Source organism: Agelaius phoeniceus, chromosome 1, assembly GCF_051311805.1.
Source record: "Agelaius phoeniceus isolate bAgePho1 chromosome 1, bAgePho1.hap1, whole genome shotgun sequence".
Classification (NCBI taxonomy): Eukaryota; Metazoa; Chordata; class Aves; order Passeriformes; family Icteridae; genus Agelaius; species Agelaius phoeniceus.
This window is the reverse complement of record NC_135265.1, coordinates 82,158,112-82,176,841: the sequence shown is the minus strand read 5'-3', so window position 1 is coordinate 82,176,841 and position 18,730 is coordinate 82,158,112. Positions and strand designations below refer to the sequence as shown.

Below are 18,730 nucleotides of genomic sequence, written 5' to 3'. Positions count from 1 at the left end.
AGACGCTGAATTCTCCAAGGAAAATGAATTTTGGCAAAATACTCTTCCGTTTTACAGTCTTTCCCAATCTCAGGGAAAATTTGGCAACACTTCACCATATTCCCCAAGACATCTGTACATTCCCATAAAAAGCCAAGCTGGACAGGTTTGCCAACCAAGACACTACCTTCAGAGAAACCAAGGCTCTTTTATTTAAAATCCACATAAGAGAATAGTTGTGGAGAGTTTAGTTTCATCAACTCTCTCTGTTCTCATAGCAACCCTGATAAACTGGGCATGAATCCAGAGCTGGGAATTGAATTTACACTTTACAGATTACCTGAACCACAAACCTACATTGCTTCCTTCCAGGCAGGTTTGTGCATCATTATGTTCCATTCCCTAGAGCTGGGCAGGCACACACCTCAGGTGTGCCCATGCCAGTGCATAGAGGTGTCTGCAGTACTCTCCTGGGAAACTGTTCCTCTTCTCCCTGCTGAGAACAGAACCATGCCAGGACTGGCAGGAAGCACAGAAGTCACTGTCTGGCCCTTCCCTCTGTCTGTAAGTCGCTGGGAGTCTGCACAGATTGAGCACAAGGGTGGGATCAGGGGAGGCATCATGGAACTTCTCCAGTGTGGAGGGACTGTTTCTTCCAGCATGACTGATGGCAACAATGCCCTGCAGACCTGAAGATGTTTTCCCTGCACTGGTTGGACCTAGTAAGAACTGAAGGCTCATCTCGCCTGAAATCATTGAGCAAGGAGATGGAAACACAATGTGCAGTGTCCAAACCACAGAACAACAATAATCACTGACCAAGGGCATGAACCAAGGAGCAAAAGAAGATTTTGCATTTTTGCCTCAGAGGTTTGGATGAAATCTTTTTGAAAGATAGATTTTCTTTAATATCAACCAGTGTGCTGCAGAGAAAACTACTTTCTCAAGGGACATACAGAGTGCATTGCAGGAAGAAAGGAGTGATGTGAAGAAGGGGGTTGAAATGGAGGGATGGTTGAAGCACTGCTGGGGATTTGGGGTCTGAGGTGGGACCCACATGGTGGGAGACTCTGAAGAGACACCATGGAGTTCAGAAACACATGCAGCTATAACTCCACCACAGACTACTTAGGCCCCCAGCTAGGAAAGAGCCAGAGGGAATGTGACTTCCTGAAGAAGCTGTCAGGCATGGCTGGCAGCAGCAAACTCAGAAAGAAAAAAATTTGTGGGGCAATGGAAACCATGGAGGGGCTGCAACTAGAAAGGCAATATTCCTTGAAAGCTCCCTGGGCTCACACGTATTTACCTGAGAGGAAAATGGGCAATGTTCAGTACAATATTTTAGCCATATCTATTCCCTCAGTATCACAAATACAGGCAAGACCTCACCACATGGTTTTTGGGAATTACACTGGGAGGGTCCAAAGGAGCTGAAACAGGGTAATGTTCCCCCAGTCACTAGGAATGGGCTGTACCTTACCAATGACAATACCCAATTAAATCATAGCAGAGAGAAACCTGTGATAAAGGAACAATTTGATGAAGGATTTGCATCAAGATAATTGTGAAATGATGGGATCTCTTCTAATCTCTTCACTTTAGTAATGGTTCCCAACTTTTTGCAGCTCCCTTTCTGTTCACATACATTTCTTTTCATTTTCTTTCCCCTTCACTTTTCTAGCTCTCTTTTCATGAAATCTGAAGAGGATATTCTGTTTCCAAGAAAATCTCCCAGTCTTCCAACCCATAACATAGTAGTAATAATAATAATAATAGTAATAATAGTAATAATAGTAATAATAGTAATAATAGTAGTAGTAGTAATAATAATAATAATAATAATAATAATAATAATAATAATAATAATAATAATAATAATAATAATAATAATGTTTAGGTAAACAATATTTACCTAAAATCTTGGAGCTGAAAATCTCACAGTTAAACAATGGTTAACACAGCCTTAAGGAGATAACTTCTCAAGCGTGGGTAGAGTTTCAATGATTTTTAATCATGTTGATATTGATATAAAAAAATTAAACCCTCAGGTGCCAGAAAAGATGCCATATAAAATTCTAATAATTTTAAGATATACAATACCAGTGTTAAAAACCTTCTTTACATTTATACCTTTCAGCATTTTAAAAGCCATTTCTAAGCCCCTACTTAGAAGGTAAGTGCAAATAAGTAGTGTTATTGCAGAAGAGTTTTACAAAATATTTTTATGGTTGTAAGAACATTTTAAGCAATATAGTCTATTATTTTCTGATTTCCTACAACAATTGATTTTGTTTATTTGCATTAATTTAACCTAAATATATTTATTCAGCCAGTTGATCATATCCTTTCTTCCTTCCTCAATAAAAGGTTTATCTTGAGGATTGATATCTTCTCTTTTGCGATGCACAAACCCATGTGTCTGTCCAGGGTAAATTTTAACTTCATAATCAACTTTACAGTTTTCTTTAAGCTTCTGCTCCAGCAAGGTGACCTGTAACACAGAACATTTTATGTTGGCTGATTACAAAGTTAACACATTCTATATTTACAGTCCCAAAGCTGTCCTCATTTTTTACTTTTCTGAAAGACAGACATAATTTATCCTTGCCATTGTTTTCTCTTCTACTAATTTTATACCTAAATGCATTTCTTTTACTGCACTTGCTTTATTTAACTAGGCTTTTTTTTTTCCCCCCAGTAAAATACCAGCATGTGACTGCATAAAATGTAAAAAAATATTACATGGATTACTATTAACACCTGTAAAGGTAAAAAACCTACTGCTCAGAATCATGAGAGGGTTATCATATAGTGAGCACTGTATGAGTTGCTGCTGATAGACCACCCATTAAAAAAATTGGGGCAAGAGTTTGAATTAGAAATTGAGGGAGGAGGGGCAGAGACAAAATCAGCAGTTCAAAGTGACTGGAATTTTTGCTAGGAAAGTTAAAGCCAACATCACTCAATAAAAACATGTTTCCCTTTGATCCCCTTGGCAGATAATAATCTTTCTCCAACCATTCTCCACTCAGGCTCCAGAGAAAGGTTGTTGACAGAGTGACAGAAAGGAGAATCTCTGCAGGACAGGGGGAAAAGGAAAATGATGGCTACAGGATCTTTTTAATTCTCCTACAAGTGATTCCATTGGAACAGGCAGATTTTATGGACCATTGGTATCACTAAAAAGGGTCTCCTATCTTAAACTTGTCAGAAGGCTTTCTTTGGATAACCATGAGCTCTTTTCCTAGGAACTGATGAAAATCACCCAAATTTCCAAACAGCAACAGAAAATGCTTTTAGTGTCATGGTAAAACTTTTTGATTTGGGGATAAACAACAACAATTCGTGAAGAAGTACTGTAAGAGTTAGTGAAAGAGAAAGAAAAGTACAAATTAGTTTTCTACTTTGTGTTCATTAAAACCAAATTACAAAGCAAGCACAAAAAGCATTAAAAAGACAAATATCTGTGATGGGAAACTCACCTGCTCCAATGGAATAATGTTATCCTTCTCACCAAAAATGAAAAAGGTAGGATGCAGCAGAGTGTGTTTGTCCTCAAAACGGCTGATCACTCCTAAAGAAGAAGAAAACATACACACAAGAAGTTATGCTACCTAAAGTAGCTAAAACACTACAAAATCTGTACAGTGAAGCTTCGAGACATTTTCGTTAGTTACAGCTGATCGGTTTGTAGTGGAATTTAACACACTCTGCTTAAAATTCCCTTTTGGGGTGGAATGTTTGCAATGTCATTAAAGGTAACATCAGTTGTATGAAAAAGAGACCGAAGACCAGTTCTGTGGGAAAAATCAGGAAAGAATTGTTACACTTGCCCCATTTTTGTGGGTTGCTTTAAGCAACTGCTTCTGACCACTGTCAGAGACAGGGTTCTGTGAGAGATGGACACTTTGGGACTGCTCACCTCTGGCTTGAGAAGACCATTTTTAAGATAATTGTTACTATTCATCATTCCACATAAATGGTTACAATTTCAGTGTACATATATTTACACTGATATGATTTCATAACAGATTGACATTGTAATTTTGACTATTCAAATGCATTTGAATACAAGTTACAGTAGAACAAACCAACTGCCACCCTGGCTACTCTTTTCATTCCTGAGATTATTACAACAAAAATGTAAAATATTAGCAAGTAACACTGTTGAATGAACTCAACTATATCAGTGCAGCAAAACAATCCCAATAGTCTTTCTGTAAAAATATCTTCAATTTGCTTTCACCTTTAATTAAAATAAGTTGGTCTGGGTTCTGTAGAAGTACAGAGGTTAATAAGAAAAATATCAAAGGCAGCATAAATGCACTGAGTAATCTGTGAGACTACAGAGTTAAAAAAGAGAGCTAAAAATGGGTCCTATTAGTAATGAGGGACAGCTGTCTAAAAGATGCAATAGATGTGCCTAGAAGCCCTTTTGTCACCACCACAAAATGAGTGAGGCCATGGCATTTGGCACTATGTTCACAGATGTGATACTGGTCATGCCACTCTTTAAATACATAGATCTTGCTGGGTACACTTAAGTGTAAAATTGTGAGTGTGCAAAATCAAATCACTAATAGATTATTTATAATAAAATCACCCTGTTCCACTAGAAGTCACACTGAATTTTGTTACAGCAATAGCCCTAAAGAATTGCTTCCTGCACTGGTATTCTGCTCAGAATGCAGCAGGTATTTCAGGCTCACCATAGAGGGACACTCCAGTCTTTAAATGGGGATTTTTCAGCATCAGATGTTGCACTGCCGCTCCACCCCAGCAAAACCCAATGACACCAATCTTCTCCGCACCACACTGGTCCTTCAGATACTTGAGGACGACATCAACTTCTCTGAGACATGCAAATGAAAGTGAGTTAAGGTTCTAGCCCGTTTCTCTGCCTCTTTGGTGGCTGCTGCTCTAAGTCTGGGCAGGTGGTGGTGCTCTAGGTGGGCATCAGTCTCCTTCTGGGACAAAGTGACTGTCTTTGCATCACTCCTGGTTTTTCGCTTTCCCTTACTTATCAAGTTGTCTTTATCTCAACCCATGAGTTTTCTTGCTTTGTTTCCCATATTCTCTCCCCTGTTCCTCTTGTGGGAGCAACTAAATGATAGCCCAGGTTGTTGGCTGCTGGTTGGGGTCAACCCATAACACTACTTTACTATTATTAATTTCTAAAATACACGACAAACTCCAGGGGAGAAGACAGACAAAGGAGAAAATCAGTCTTCCTAGATCATTATTACTAGGACATGAGGTGATTTTATGACCAGTCCAATTAATTTCACAAATAGCAGTAGTTATCATGTAGGGGAACACAAAATTTTGATATCCACAGCCAGTCAAGAGCATCCTGTTATCACAAATGTGACTTACATGCAAAACATCTCTCACAAGGATGACAAATATTTTATAAAATTGTGGAAGCAAATTTCCAACTGTTTTTTCTAAATCAGCAGTTACTTTATGCAATCAACCAATGTGGCAGATAAAAATGGGAAAGATACAGAAAAGTGGAAAAGCAGTATGCTTTGAACTAGCTGTGATCTGATGGGGAGCAGAAAAAACGTTCCCTCATTGCATAGTGTCTGCACTTGTACCCTATCTAAAATCCATGGAATTTGTGCCTTCCTGAGGGATCCAAGTGGCCAGAGTGAGCTACATTTTCTAGCCTTTGCTGGTTCTTTTCTTTTCATTCATTCATTTTCCTTCTAATTTCTGCACAAACACTGGGAACTTTTAAGATTGAAATGTCTACTTTTATCTGTAAAGCACCACTCACATAACCATGAGCTTGTCCCATGAGCTGCATGAACTTTCTATTTGTGGATATCCAGCTATATTTGACCCACTAATTATTTAGGATCTAATTTTACATTTTTACTGAGGCAAAAATTCCTATGAAATAGGGATGTCCCCTCGGTGGACGAGGAACAATGGCTGTACTTGTCTATTTTGCCGGCATCTCGTGTTTTCACCCAGTCATTGAAAGATGCCCAGTCATTAGAAGGTTTCCAAGCTTCTTGTCCCACAAAAAAATCTGGGCAGATGGCTCTGCAGGAAAAATGAGAATATTTTATGTCCATGAAATAATACTGGAAAGGGATTAAAGGGAAGGCCATGTGTACTACACAACAAATTCTTTTGCTGAACGAATATATAGTACTTAACCCACACCAAAGCAGTATACCAGCAACCCTCAATAATTTTCTACATCTAAAAAGGAAACTTAGTATAATTTCCAGTTACATTTTACCCTGCTAAAATTCATTACTTAATTTGATAAATAGTTAACTGTAACTGAAAATCCTTGGTGGTTTCCTACCAAACTTAAAAAAGAAATTCAAAACCAAACCACAGAAACTACAATTTACATGGTATCTATGTTTGGCCTGGAAGGAACACTAACCCAGTAATACAGGAAAGAGGATACTCAATATGCTTTTCACATATTTGAGAATTTGTTTCTCTATTTGGCACAAGTTAGTACACTTTCCTTTCCTAACAAGATCTTCAGCATCTTTGGAATTTTTACCATAACAGCCAAGTTGCACAGAGGAAGGGAGGAAGCAGGCTGCTAGAGGCTCATGAGGATGAAAGATGCAGCATAAGAAAATTTTCTGTTTCTCCCCTGTTCTTCTGTGCTTACATACTAACTCATTATGGTAAGACTACTCAATTATTTTAGACTTCTTTCACTGTTTTAGCAGTAAGCTCCTTGGAGAAAGGGGTAAAGAAAGACTGTGAAATTATTTGTGTTTGTATGCTTTATATGAAAAAAGGGAACAGTTGGTTCAACAAACTTGCTTATTAAAAAGACACTTTGAAAACAGTAATATTTCTTACATGTATCCATTAGTTGTTAGCATATCAGCTATGTATCTGGTGTTTGGGAGTTGCCACCCAAATATGTCATGAATCACAATGACAGCTTTGTCAGTGCTGGCAGAAGGTTTGCAGACGTATGCCTTGATGTGCCCAACTTGCACCTCCTGCCCACGGCCTCCATAGTCAAACCTGTCCCCAATATCACATGGGCAGGGCCTCGATTCATTGGCCATGTGTGATGCTAAGGAAAAAAAAAACATTCAGAAGTGAATACCAAAGCATGCCACACTGAAAAATGTCAGCAGTATCATCAGCTATTGAATTTTTTTAATCATTACAGTAATAGGATGAACATGCTCATTACTGTTTCATCTAAAATGAAGCATTACTCAAAAAGCCCATTGGGTTATTTAACATAAATAAGTTTATTGTTAGTTTCTTATGTTATGAAGTCTTCAGCAGGAACCTGGTACATGCTAGGATTTCCATGCCCTACAGTGAGTAGTACAATAAAAATAAAGTTAAGAGCAAGCAGCAAGGCAACCATCACAAACTATTTACATAGCGATGAAGCCAGTCCTTCCACTCCTCATCATGTGTATTTCCTGTCAGGAGTGCATAGCTTTCTTTAGTAGACAGTAAAGGCTTAATACAAGACTCAGCAATTTGAAAGAAAAAAACAACAACTACTGTGTATAGAGATATAACTACACATAGGTTAAGCACTATATTTTCATCCAGAGACTTAAAATATTACATAGCTGAAATTTTCAGTGTAAATAAATCCTTTTTCTAAACAGCTTTAGCCTCAAGTGTTGCAGACTTTTGAAGGAGGATACTTAAGAAACATGCAAAAAAAAAAAAGTACCAGCACGGAACATAAAGAACCAAATTCCTAAAGTTGAGCCAAATCTTTTATCAAGAAGGTAAGAGTAGGATATGGTTAATTTTTTTTCAAACTATTGCTTAAATAAAAATAAACAAGTAATTCACAAAGGTCAAAAAGTACCAGCAGATTCTAACACACCTGTAGGTAGCTCCTTGGACTCAAGTTAATGATTTTCTGCCATCAAGCTTAGGTTAACCAACTGAGTAAACAGAGAATAACTCCTTTGAATATTCACAGAGCATCTACAAATGATTCAAGAACATGGAAAGAATTTAGATAAGCTTTACCCAAGCTCTCTACAGATAAATCATGTGTATTCCCATAGAAACTTTGCTAGTAAAGAAACAAGGATCTTCAAACTTGACTGTGTCAAAAATACAGACAGAAACAGTAAAAAGAGTTTACTGAAATGTCCCTGGACAAGTGGGACTTAAAGATTTGTGGCAGTAAAGGGACAGCTTTAGGAAAGCCAACAACTTGGCAGACAGAAAATTTGGACACAATTCTAGAGGGCAATATATTCTGGATTTGCAGACTTTAAAATTCAGAATCTCCCAAGCAGTATCACCAGGGCTAGACTGCAGATACCAGGAGATTTCAGTTTTGCAGATCAGTTCAGATCATTTGAAGACAAGCTGAGTCATATTTGAAAGCTGTATTATCTCTGGGCACACATCTATACTAGTACTCTACCTTTTCTTTTTTTTCTTTTTTAAATAAGCCACACCCATAAGTGCCCTTTTTTCTCTGCAGGTTGTGGTCTCCTGCAGAGAGAGGAGGAGGGATTAAATATTAAAGAAACTTACACTTCAGAACTCCAGAAACACAAATGCAATGCCCTCACTGGTATAACCTCAAAGGCTTTAATTGAAAACATTTCATACTATGTGATAAAATGTAAAGCAACACATAGAACATGAAATATTTAAAGATGTAGATATATTCACTGATGAAAACATCTCCAGATGCAAGACTGTGAGGGATAGCATTGGCTTGTATGGTTTATAAGCCATATACACTTGCAAGCTCTGTAGCATAGGCAAGACACTTCAGTGTTTCTGCATCTACTGTAGTACATACAAACAGCATCTTTCCCCATTCTTAAGATGCTATTGAAACATTGCTTAAAAATTAATTTCCCCCTCTTACATTGATCAAAGCTATTATTTTAGGAGGATCTGAAAACCCACAGCCTTGGTGTACCACCATTGCCACCTGCAAGCACTTGAGAATTTACTGGAAGACCAAACAAGAATTGATTTTCAGATACTTCAATCTACAGCCAGTAAAAATGTAAAGATACTGCTGTGTGGCACCATCACTTTAAACACACTCTCCTGCGTCTTCCTCCTCAGAGGTCTTCCCCACCTCTGGGGTGAAAATAACAGGTTTCTGAACCATCATCTCAAAAAGAAAAAAAAGAAAAAGGGGGGGGGGGGGGATAAAGAAAGGGAAGAAAGTAACCCCCAATTGCATTTAAATGAGCTTGCACCCTGCCTGCAAATAAAATGAAAGTCTCCCGAACATGCTGACTCACACCTCGCAAGCGCTTGTTCTACGTTTCTGAGGAAAAAAAAAAAAAAAAAGCCATGACTTTCAAAAAAACCCAAACAAACCCGCACATACCTGTAGCGCTGCAGGTGTGCGAGACTGTAGAAGCAGGATGCAGGAGCTCGGCGTGGATGGTTGTGGCAGAACTGGATCCCCAAACAAAGCGCTCACTCCCAAAACGAAAGGGGAGAGCGCAGGGATCGGGTTCCTTTAAAAGAGTTACATAAGCCCCTGCCTTTATCTTTGTGCCTGGCCGAGTGACGAAGGCCGCTCTTTTTAAAGCTCTTCATCTCACTGCCACCGTGGGCGGGGTGTGCTGCCATCGCCCCAAGATTTCTTTTGAACTTGCATGAAATGGTATTTACCCCTGGAGGGCTTTTTCTTTCATGTTTCCAAAACATGTTGATTTAGCTGAACAATCCAACTAGTTTTTTTTAGTTTTTTTTTCTTTTTTTTTCTTTTTTTTTTAAGAGTGTTCTTTGTTTTCCAAAGGTTGGTGTCGTACCACTTTCGAATAATACGTTGGCACAATTAATTCCCAAGACTATTTATCCATGGGTAAAAGGTATATTTAAAGTCATCAGCAGGGTGAGGTAGTGAAGGAGAAATGTCATTTCAAAGCTTTATACTAGACAAATGTTATACACTGCAGGAAAAATATTTTTTCTTCAGAATGAAAATAAGTAGCATGTAAGAAAGTAATAACTTTCTAGATTGCTGTACCTCCATGCTATTCAATAAGTGTTTAAATTAGAGACATTTTTATCCTACTACAGGATACTTTATGCATTTTTTTTTCTTTTTGTTTTTAGTTTCTGGCTGACCCTTGTATCCTTCCCACTCTCCCCATTTTCTTTTTATTAGGATTATTTTGTAAAGACCCTTAGCTAAATATATTAGCAACCCAAAATTCCCTGCTTCCTCAGAGGTGCTGTCTATGAAGTAGACTAAATGTGCACTAGTCTAACACACTTTTGCCTTACAGTTTAGTCCTCACACATAAGGTGTTTGCTTATATTTTAAGTTACTTCATTAGGGCTCTTTGTTTGCAATCCCTAAAATAAAGTAAAACAAATTAAAAAAAAAGCCCATCCATGATTTCCAGAGCAAAGTCATAAGGCTCCATCCCCAATCTTTTTGTTTTATGTTTCTTGGCTCTTCTCACTTGTGTGCCACAAATTATAGCACACAAGGACATTAGGTACTCCATATCAACTTTGGAGAACAGCAGTCAAATAAATGAGAGAACAATTGTGAGTTTTCATCATTCACAGAAAACAAAAATGGCAGCAATGCTTGCAGAACCTTCTGTCCACTAGAGCTGTTAACCACATTTCCACTTTCTTAGTCATGTGGAAATAATTCTTTATATGTAAGACTATTCCACTTTACCTTAATATCAAGGTTAAACTTTGGAAACTGAACTGCTTTTAATTTCCTATTGTTTCATGTTCCTTGATAGGCAATCCATGCTGATTTTTCACTTAGAAGTCATAACTTAATTCAATGCATCCACCATCTCTGTGCATGCATTTGGCTGCATTTCACAATGTAAACACTCACCTCTTTCAGATCTCACATTTCCTGCTCCTACTCAGAGACTTACAGTTTTATCATGAATATTTGGCTGTACCTGTAGGAACTATAATATATCTTATATATATTATACATATATTAAAAATACACATATATAAACTACACATTTATAACATAACTATGATAATATGGTTCTGTAGCTGTCTACCCTTTCATTTCACGAAACTACTGCATGTCAGTTTGTTTTTTTCTTTTTGCTTAGTCACAGTGTTAGTGTTGCAGTTCACATGCCATTCCAGAATTTATGAATGACTGCTGTTCTCTAAATAGATGTCCTGATCATCCTCTCCCACATTAACAAACCTTCCAACACTAATGGAACACCACTAATGTGGAGTTATCCGTGTTTGACACTGGGGCAAATTAAGGCACAATACTTCCAGACTTCTGCATTCTTCTCTTGGAAAATAAGTGTTATGACAGCTGTATCACCCAGGAAACAGCTGCATTTATATATTACAGATAGGTGGTGTCACACAGAAATCAACAGTTAATCAGCAGTTTCAGGTCAGAATTCTCTGGGGACCTCCCCATGAGAAAGATGGAGAGCCATTAGCAGCATATAACGTAGGAATACCTTAACAATCCCATTAAGAGAAATACAGGTCATTAGTGCTGTTGACTATCTTTACATGAGAGACACCACAATAAATATTTCTCTGATGGTATATTTAATTTGAGAGACTGTCATTAGTAAAATTAAGACTTCCCTAAATTATATTTTTCTCCCCATTTAAATGATATGCAGTCTTTATCTGTAGCACTGAAAAGGTGAAAAGGGGCATACACTCATGTTTGGTTTTCTAATAGAAGCACCTGATGAAGATATGAGGCAGCTGGGTTCAAAGTAATGATCACGAGCCTTTCTCCCTCTTTAATTATAAGGCATAATTAAACCACGGGAGTCACAGTCACAAGGTGAGCTAGAGCTGAGCAGCTCAAGCAAGTTCCAAAAGGGTCTGGCTAATCCACAGACTCTTGGTCCACCAGTGGCCATTTGACACAGTTGCAGGAGTGGCATTAGAAATTTCTAGCGCAGAAACCCCCTGAAGCACAGGTTGCCAGGATGTTTAGCAAGGGGGAATATTCCTTACTGCTGGCCACAAATGGAGAATGGGTGCTGAGGAGGATAGTCTTGAGCTGATGAGACATGGAGAATTGTGTCATATCACTGACAGAAGAACTAAGGAACAAGATACATCATGCAAAAAAACATGGATTGTTTGTGAAATGTGGGATTTCTTTTTCAGGGAGCAGCCATGGTTGTAAGCCTCACATTAAAATGTCCTTTCTGCACCTTGCAATGCACACTTCAATTCCTAAACTGGTCAGTTTAGGAATCTATGGTGTTTCACTGTGCCACAGGGAAACCAAGAGAGTAGAACCCCCTCTGAATAACCTTAGCCACAAATTTTGAAAGATATGTGCTCCCTTACATCACCTGCTAAACACACATCTGCCACCAGGCTACAAGTCAAAAAAGCTTCATCTCTCAAAATGAGCTTCACCAAGCAATGTGTTCATGTTCCTAAATTTTGGGCTTGTGATTTATTTGGAACATAGATGAACAAGGGTCATAATACACAGATTAATTTACTTTAAGTCTAACTTCAAACATGAATCTCAAGGAACTGGAGAGTATTTCAAAGCATGTTAAAGCACGGCATCCACTTTTGCATTCAGATTCTAGAAAATTTGCTAAAAGGAGGCCTCCCAATTGCAAAGGCATGGACATAACAAAGGTATTTCCTATGTGAAATATATGGCAGTGCCACATACACTATAATTGAACAAGAAGCCTCTAACAGACACATTTGGATGTGATTTATCACATCCTACATGGTTTATGGGTTCCTAGACCAATAGAAAAAGTGTCCTACAGCAAAGGATAGGTCCCTGAGTAGGGTACTCCAAAACAGCAGTGGAATTCTTATGAAACTTTTCTACTTAGGTTAGTAACCATATTTTTACAAAAGAAAGATACTTAAAAATATAGATATAGATAGATTTCATTCTTTTCCTAGGTTACATTAGCCCTTCTATGTCCAGTTCTATTTTTCTGCTTGGTTTTTTTGATCTTCAAGCACTATTAGGAGGCTGAGTTTTAACTCACAATTTAGGATGGAAATTAAAACATGCAGAAATCAAAGATGATGGAGACTATTAGCATATTTGATGAAGGGGAATGAAGTCATCTTTTTCATCAAAAATGAAAGATTTAGGGTTCGTGAAATTGAATTTATCATCAAAATCTTTGATTAGTCCTGGAAAACATGAAAATAAAATCTTCAATTGACATTTTAGGGGAAATCCAGACTCAAATAGAGCATTCTGCTTCTGCAGTGAGAAATTTTCATATGTCACACAATATGTAGCCGTACATACTAGCTTTATTTTGAATCTACTGGTATCATGGCTCCTCAAAAGATAAATTTTTCTAGAATAAAACTCTATTTAAGCCAGTTTCTTAGTATAGACAGAATATCTGAATTAAGACTTCAAAGATATCTTCTATGCATACAAGCTTGAGTTCTTTCAAACTGACATGGAGAAGCAATGTTTTAGTAAGCAGAGCAGAGTGCAAAAGGAAATCTGGTGCTAAAATAAAGGAAAGCTGTTGTTAAATAACTGCAATCCAACTTTGCAGAGCAGCTACAACAAAAATAACGCTCTCTGCTCCTGGGTGAAGTTCTGTCTCTGCAGTATGCAGAGCAGTAGTAAACAGGAAAAAGGAAGCTAAATTGGGAAAGTGACCCAAGGACAACATGAATGTGTGTCCAGATCCAAATTAAGGACATGTCTGCTATGACCCTTCCAAAACTAGGAACGAATATCCTCACCACCCTCTTCTTTGCATAGTATCCTTCCAACTCTGCTAAAAATACCTCTCTTCATCAGGTGATAGCCTCATTTGAAAAAATGATGCTGCACCAAGTGTTTAGGCTACCCAACAGGCTTATGCATGTGTACCTGCTTGTAGGACATTCTTGGATTTACCTACCATAGAGAGATGCACCAGCCTTTAATTCCAAGTGTGTGATCATCAGGTGACCTACATCAGCACCACCCACTCAAAAACCAATGACCCCTAATTTCTTTGCACCACACTGCTCCCTTAGGTATTTCAGGACAGCATCAGCTTCTCTGGGACATGTAAGGAAATGCAAATCGAGCAACCATAGTAAAACCAGTATCTGAAAATATGAAAATACAGAGGTGCAAAAGTGACTGTCACCATATTGTGCTGCTACTAGATTTTCTTTTGCATACTTTAAATAATTATTTATTTCAGGTAAGTGTTAAAGGTCACTAATCTGATATCATCAGAAAGAGAAAAAAGCTATCTCAATGGGATTCAATAAAAAAAGCAACATAACTACATCAAAGAAAACCTAAAAGGATGGATTGAAAAGGATGGATATTGATTACACACCTACCTAAGAGTTAAAAAAGCTTGCCATTCTGGAAGAAGCTGGACCAGGTTTGCTTTGTAAATTTTCACAGAAAAGTAGTAAAAACCGCTCTAGAAAATACCACTTATTAGCCAGTGAAAATGCTGACAGTAACTGTAAGCTGTCATCTGGGATATTTGTTGCAGGGAAGTCAATGTAACAAACATGGTAGATGTTTTCAGAACCTACAACCTGAAAATACATCTTGCTGAGATGCTGTGCTCTGAAAACACCCATTTACTCCTGTAGCATGTGTCACCATGCAGAGACAGTAAAGAGAAAGTATTGCTGGGAGCTGGGTGGCAGTTCAGGCTTTTATATCACCTCCAGGCTGTTCCCAGCCCCAGTTCCTCACCCCCTTGGGCACCAGTGAAATTCCCCAATAAACCAGCCTCCAAAACACAGCTTTATCTGCCAACACACAAACACACACAACAAGCAAATTAAGTGCCAAGAAATTCCTTCTTGACTGGAGCTGACACTTGAAACGTGTGAATTGCCTGTAAGAAATGCCAGGCAGCACCCAACCCTGCCTTCCCATTGCAGCAGACAGGGGGCAGATTCCAAGCTAAAAAGTTTCCAAGACAACTGACCCCTGTGAGACAGAAGCACTCTGGAAATGGTCCAGTTATGTCTCCCATAACCTTCTCACCAAATACCCTAGCTCAGCAACGTTCGATGCAGCTACTCCCAATAATCCAAGATATTTGCTCTCCCAGGAAAGTTAATTAGTTTGGCCTCTAATTAGTCTGACCCCTTCTCAGGGCTGTCTTGCCAGCAGCTTCCCTCTCTGTTATTAAGGCAGCAGAGCCTGCTAGTGACAGGTCTTGGCTGATAAATGTGCAGGCAGTGCTGCGCACAGGAGGGGTGTGATACTCCTCCTGGTTCCCAGCTCCACATTCCTAGGGAGCCACTGGCCCTCACTCTGCCTGGTGATGCAGCCATCACCTCCCTGGGGGCAATTACACGCTGCTGGGAGAGTTCTCTGGCACAATCAATAACTCCTTTCTTCTTTCCATACAACACCTTAAAGGATCAGTCTACTTACTCAGTGAGACATCAGATCAGAATTATGGTTTCTCACGATTTGAGTCAATGAGCACTTTTAAACTGGGCTTTTTGAAGAAGAGGAAGCAACTTTTGTCAACAGCAGAGGACAAAAATTCTTCACCAAGCTGCTACTAAGAAAGTTGTCCCTGAATTCTCTTCAAGGCAAAATCATTGATTCCATCCACTTCTAGGAAATCATTTCAAAAGGCCACTTTTGCTAGTGTAGCTCAAAGAGCTGCATCCAATCTCAAACAAAACAAAACCAAAAGAAAGCCCAAACCAAACCAAATAAAAACAAACGAAACAAAAAAAGTGGGGAAAGGCAGTTTTTGACAGCAGCAGGCAATGTTATATCCAGCTCCCTGACATTTTACTTGGTATTTTCCTGCCATCTCAAGTTTTCAGCCAATCCTCAAATTCAGACCGCTCATCAGAAAGTGTCTAAGCTTCTCCTCCTTAAAAAAGTCTGGGCAGCTGGCTCTGCACACATAGACACAAAAATAAAAATTGAATTAATTAATCAAACACTGAGGGTTTTTTGGCCTTTCATTGCATGGAAGATTTCTATCCAGACATAATTGATATCTCTTTTTTCCTGAGAAAGTAATGTTTTTAAATAACATTGTTACCTATTCCACAGAAATACCTATGAGCGTTAGAAAACATTAAATATACCTATAAGTGCTTTTTTCAATGATTAAACCACAAAATACATTCTGTGATACAAATCTGGAAAATATTAAAACTCTTATCTGTATTATTTAACCTGTTTTTGAAACTATACACAGTAAAACAACGCATGATCTTGTAAAAGATGATAAAACTCTGTCCTGGTTACAAAAAATTTACATTTTGCATACAACATTTAACACAAATCCATCATTGATGGGTTCCATGTAAACCAAGACAATTACATAAAATAGTTGTTTACTACAGGGCACATGGTGAGGCTTACTTATGAGCAAGGAAAAAACCAAAACAACAGACGCCTGATGGACTGAGGTCAGCAAAGAACAAGTGAAGGGAAACTGTGTGGGAAGAAGGGGAGTAGTGTTTTACTCATCTGGTGACTGGAAAAAGGGAAGTGCACTAAGAGTCCACTCAGTACTGAGCTCCTGCATCACGGGATGCAAAGCCCAGCTCAGGATGACCTTGGCTGAAATGTGTCTCATGACCAGCAGCAGTTGTGACTTACTAGTGGAGGACAGAGTTTCCTGGTGCAGAAGGGACTCTGGAGGCTGCCACCACTAGGTCACCACCAGGTGTTGCTGTGTGGAAGCAATGGGATCTCTGGGAAACAGCAATCATCTTTCACTTATTAAAATGTCTTTGGCTCTCTCCATCCCCAGACACACCTCATGGATGTTATTGAACATGGTGAAATGACTGGATCAGTTTGGCCTAAATCAGACTGAAGTATGTTGCAGTTATTTTTCTTCACCTTGTTTGATAATTTCTATAATTTCTATTTAAAAAAAAAACAAACAAACAAAAAAACCAAAACAAAACAAAAAAAACCAAAAAACAAAAAACAAACAAAAAAAAAAACACCAAAACCAAAAAACTAACAGTGACACCCAGAGCATAAATGTATTTGGAAATGTATGGGCAAAACTGTGCGGCCTTTGCATAAGAATCTGTCAGAAACACATAGTGCTTTGAAAGTGAACCTTCCCAAACCCATGCAGAAGAACAGGTTTTCCCACTCAAACTGATCTAATAAGGCAATAGTAGCTATCAGGCTTAATATGGTCTCTGAAATGGAGTTCCCATAGCTCCTCACCCCATACTGCTCAGGGAAAAATCTGTCTATTTTCTCTCAGTAAGCATTGATGCACCAGTTCAGCAGCATCTTGGAAGCTACATACAACTTCTCTTCATTCAGACACTGCTGCCTGAAAATGCTCAGTTGTCCTGATGCCTTCTTCCCTTGACCACCACATTCTTAACAGTTTGGATGAAGGCAAAGAAGGTATCCCAAAAACAAGTATGGCAGAGCACGAATCATAGGGAAAATTTGCAAGGTAGTATTGAAAAATACCAATTGATCAGACACTGGGCACTTTTGACAGAGCAGACTCTTGCTGTAACAAAGCAGCACATTGTCATAGCAGTGATTTGCACAGCATGAAGGGCGTGTGTCCATTGACAACATTTGCATTTGGTCACAAGACAAACAGACTTCCAAACATGGAGCAGAATAGGGGACATCAGGAAAGGCATGGAGCAGACAACAGACCCTTGCATTGTTCCAGTGTATCAGTAAAACCCTAATGCTGGCAAAGGTAGAGTTTTTTTCTCCAGAGACAGTGCCACAGACAGATTTCAGCCACACCACATCTGTCTGGTGACATCTGGCTTCCCTCATGCTCCATAGGCTCAGGGCATTAAAGGCACTCTCTCTCCAAACTAGACTTCTACAGAATTGTGTGGAGGTTTGCTTTTTGGTACTGCATGCCTGTTCAAACCCCATATGAATGTCTGTAATGTATAAAGCAAATGGAGTACGTTGCATCATGTCCAGTTATTGCAAGATTTTTCTACATTTTGGAATTTAACTGTTGCAGGACATTAAATGAAAATGAATGTGAAAGCTTTGAAGGGGGTAGGAGATTATATATATATTATATATTATTATTATCATTATCATTATCATTATCATTATCATTATATTATATCCAAGTGTGCATATGGACCATGCATATGCACATATTCAATATCATGCTCAAAATGTATGACATTCATTCATATTTCTGCTGATGGAATTTTTTTTAAAATCCTGTCATAGAACTCAGACTTAATTATTTTATTTTTAAAAGGCTTACAAAAACAGAACACATACTTGTGTTTCAGAACATTCTATTTTTAAAAGTCATCTCACTTTTCTGGGAAAATAAGCAAAATCACTTTTTACTGCATCATATTTTCAATATCCTACACATTCTACATGTGCAGTCACTTCTTCTGTAATCAGCAAAGAATGAAGGAAGCATGCTATACTCTGCCACACTACACAGTGTGTTCCTCTTTGGGTCTGTATTATGGAAATATATTGCTCAAACTGGCCTGGTAATAGTTTCTTTTCACATATAACAGTTCTAAGGTAAGGCTAGAAATCATAAAGAGTGGGATTTCTTGGAAGATAAAAGATTTCTTACATGTATCCATTAGTTGTTAGCATATCAGCCATGTATCTGGTGTTTGGGAGGTGCCATCCAAATATATCATGAATCACAATCACAGATTTGCCTGTGCTGGCAGGTGGTTTGCAAATGTACACCTTGATGTGCTCAACTTGTACTTCCTGCCCCACAACCCTCATAGTCAAATCTGCCTCCAGTATCACGCGGGCAGGGCCTCATTCATCAGCCATCTAGGAATCTGC

General features: G+C 38.5%; 1 protein-coding gene and 1 pseudogene across 4 annotated transcripts; both read right to left on the bottom strand.

The window, feature by feature from the left end:
- Positions 1-1,969: 1,969 nt before the first annotated feature.
- LOC129120017 (carboxymethylenebutenolidase homolog) lies at positions 1,970-9,502 on the bottom strand. 4 transcript variants are annotated; one of them, XM_054632292.2, is made up of 8 exons: positions 9,323-9,502; positions 7,835-7,938; positions 7,369-7,412; positions 6,826-7,048; positions 5,926-6,033; positions 4,689-4,831; positions 3,462-3,553; positions 1,970-2,470 (listed from the first exon to the last, which is right to left on the bottom strand). In XM_054632292.2, exons 4-8 carry the CDS (start codon positions 7,038-7,040, stop codon positions 2,291-2,293), a joined length of 738 nt encoding a protein of 245 aa, XP_054488267.2. In that variant the 5' UTR covers positions 7,041-7,048; positions 7,369-7,412; positions 7,835-7,938; positions 9,323-9,502; the 3' UTR covers positions 1,970-2,290. The 4 variants fall into 4 exon arrangements, with proteins under 4 accessions (XP_054488267.2, XP_054488259.2, XP_077038487.1 ...); XM_054632284.2 differs by lacking the exon at positions 7,369-7,412; XM_077182372.1 differs by lacking the exon at positions 7,835-7,938.
- Positions 9,503-13,006: 3,504 nt separating this feature from the next.
- On the bottom strand, positions 13,007-18,707 carry LOC143695224 (carboxymethylenebutenolidase homolog; annotated as a pseudogene).
- Between the last annotated feature and the right edge of the window lie 23 nt (positions 18,708-18,730).

Excerpts from the sequence above, each read along its gene's own strand:
- LOC129120017 (XM_054632292.2), bottom strand. The coding sequence starts at position 7,040 with ATGGCCAATGAATCGAGGCCCTGCCCATGTGATATTGGGGACAGGTTT. Across the intron at positions 6,034-6,825 it reads CTAACAACTAATGGATACAT|AGCCATCTGCCCAGATTTTT; the intron begins GTAAGAAATATT and ends TTTTTCCTGCAG. Across the intron at positions 2,471-3,461 it reads ACATTATTCCATTGGAGCAG|GTCACCTTGCTGGAGCAGAA; the intron begins GTGAGTTTCCCA and ends TCTGTGTTACAG.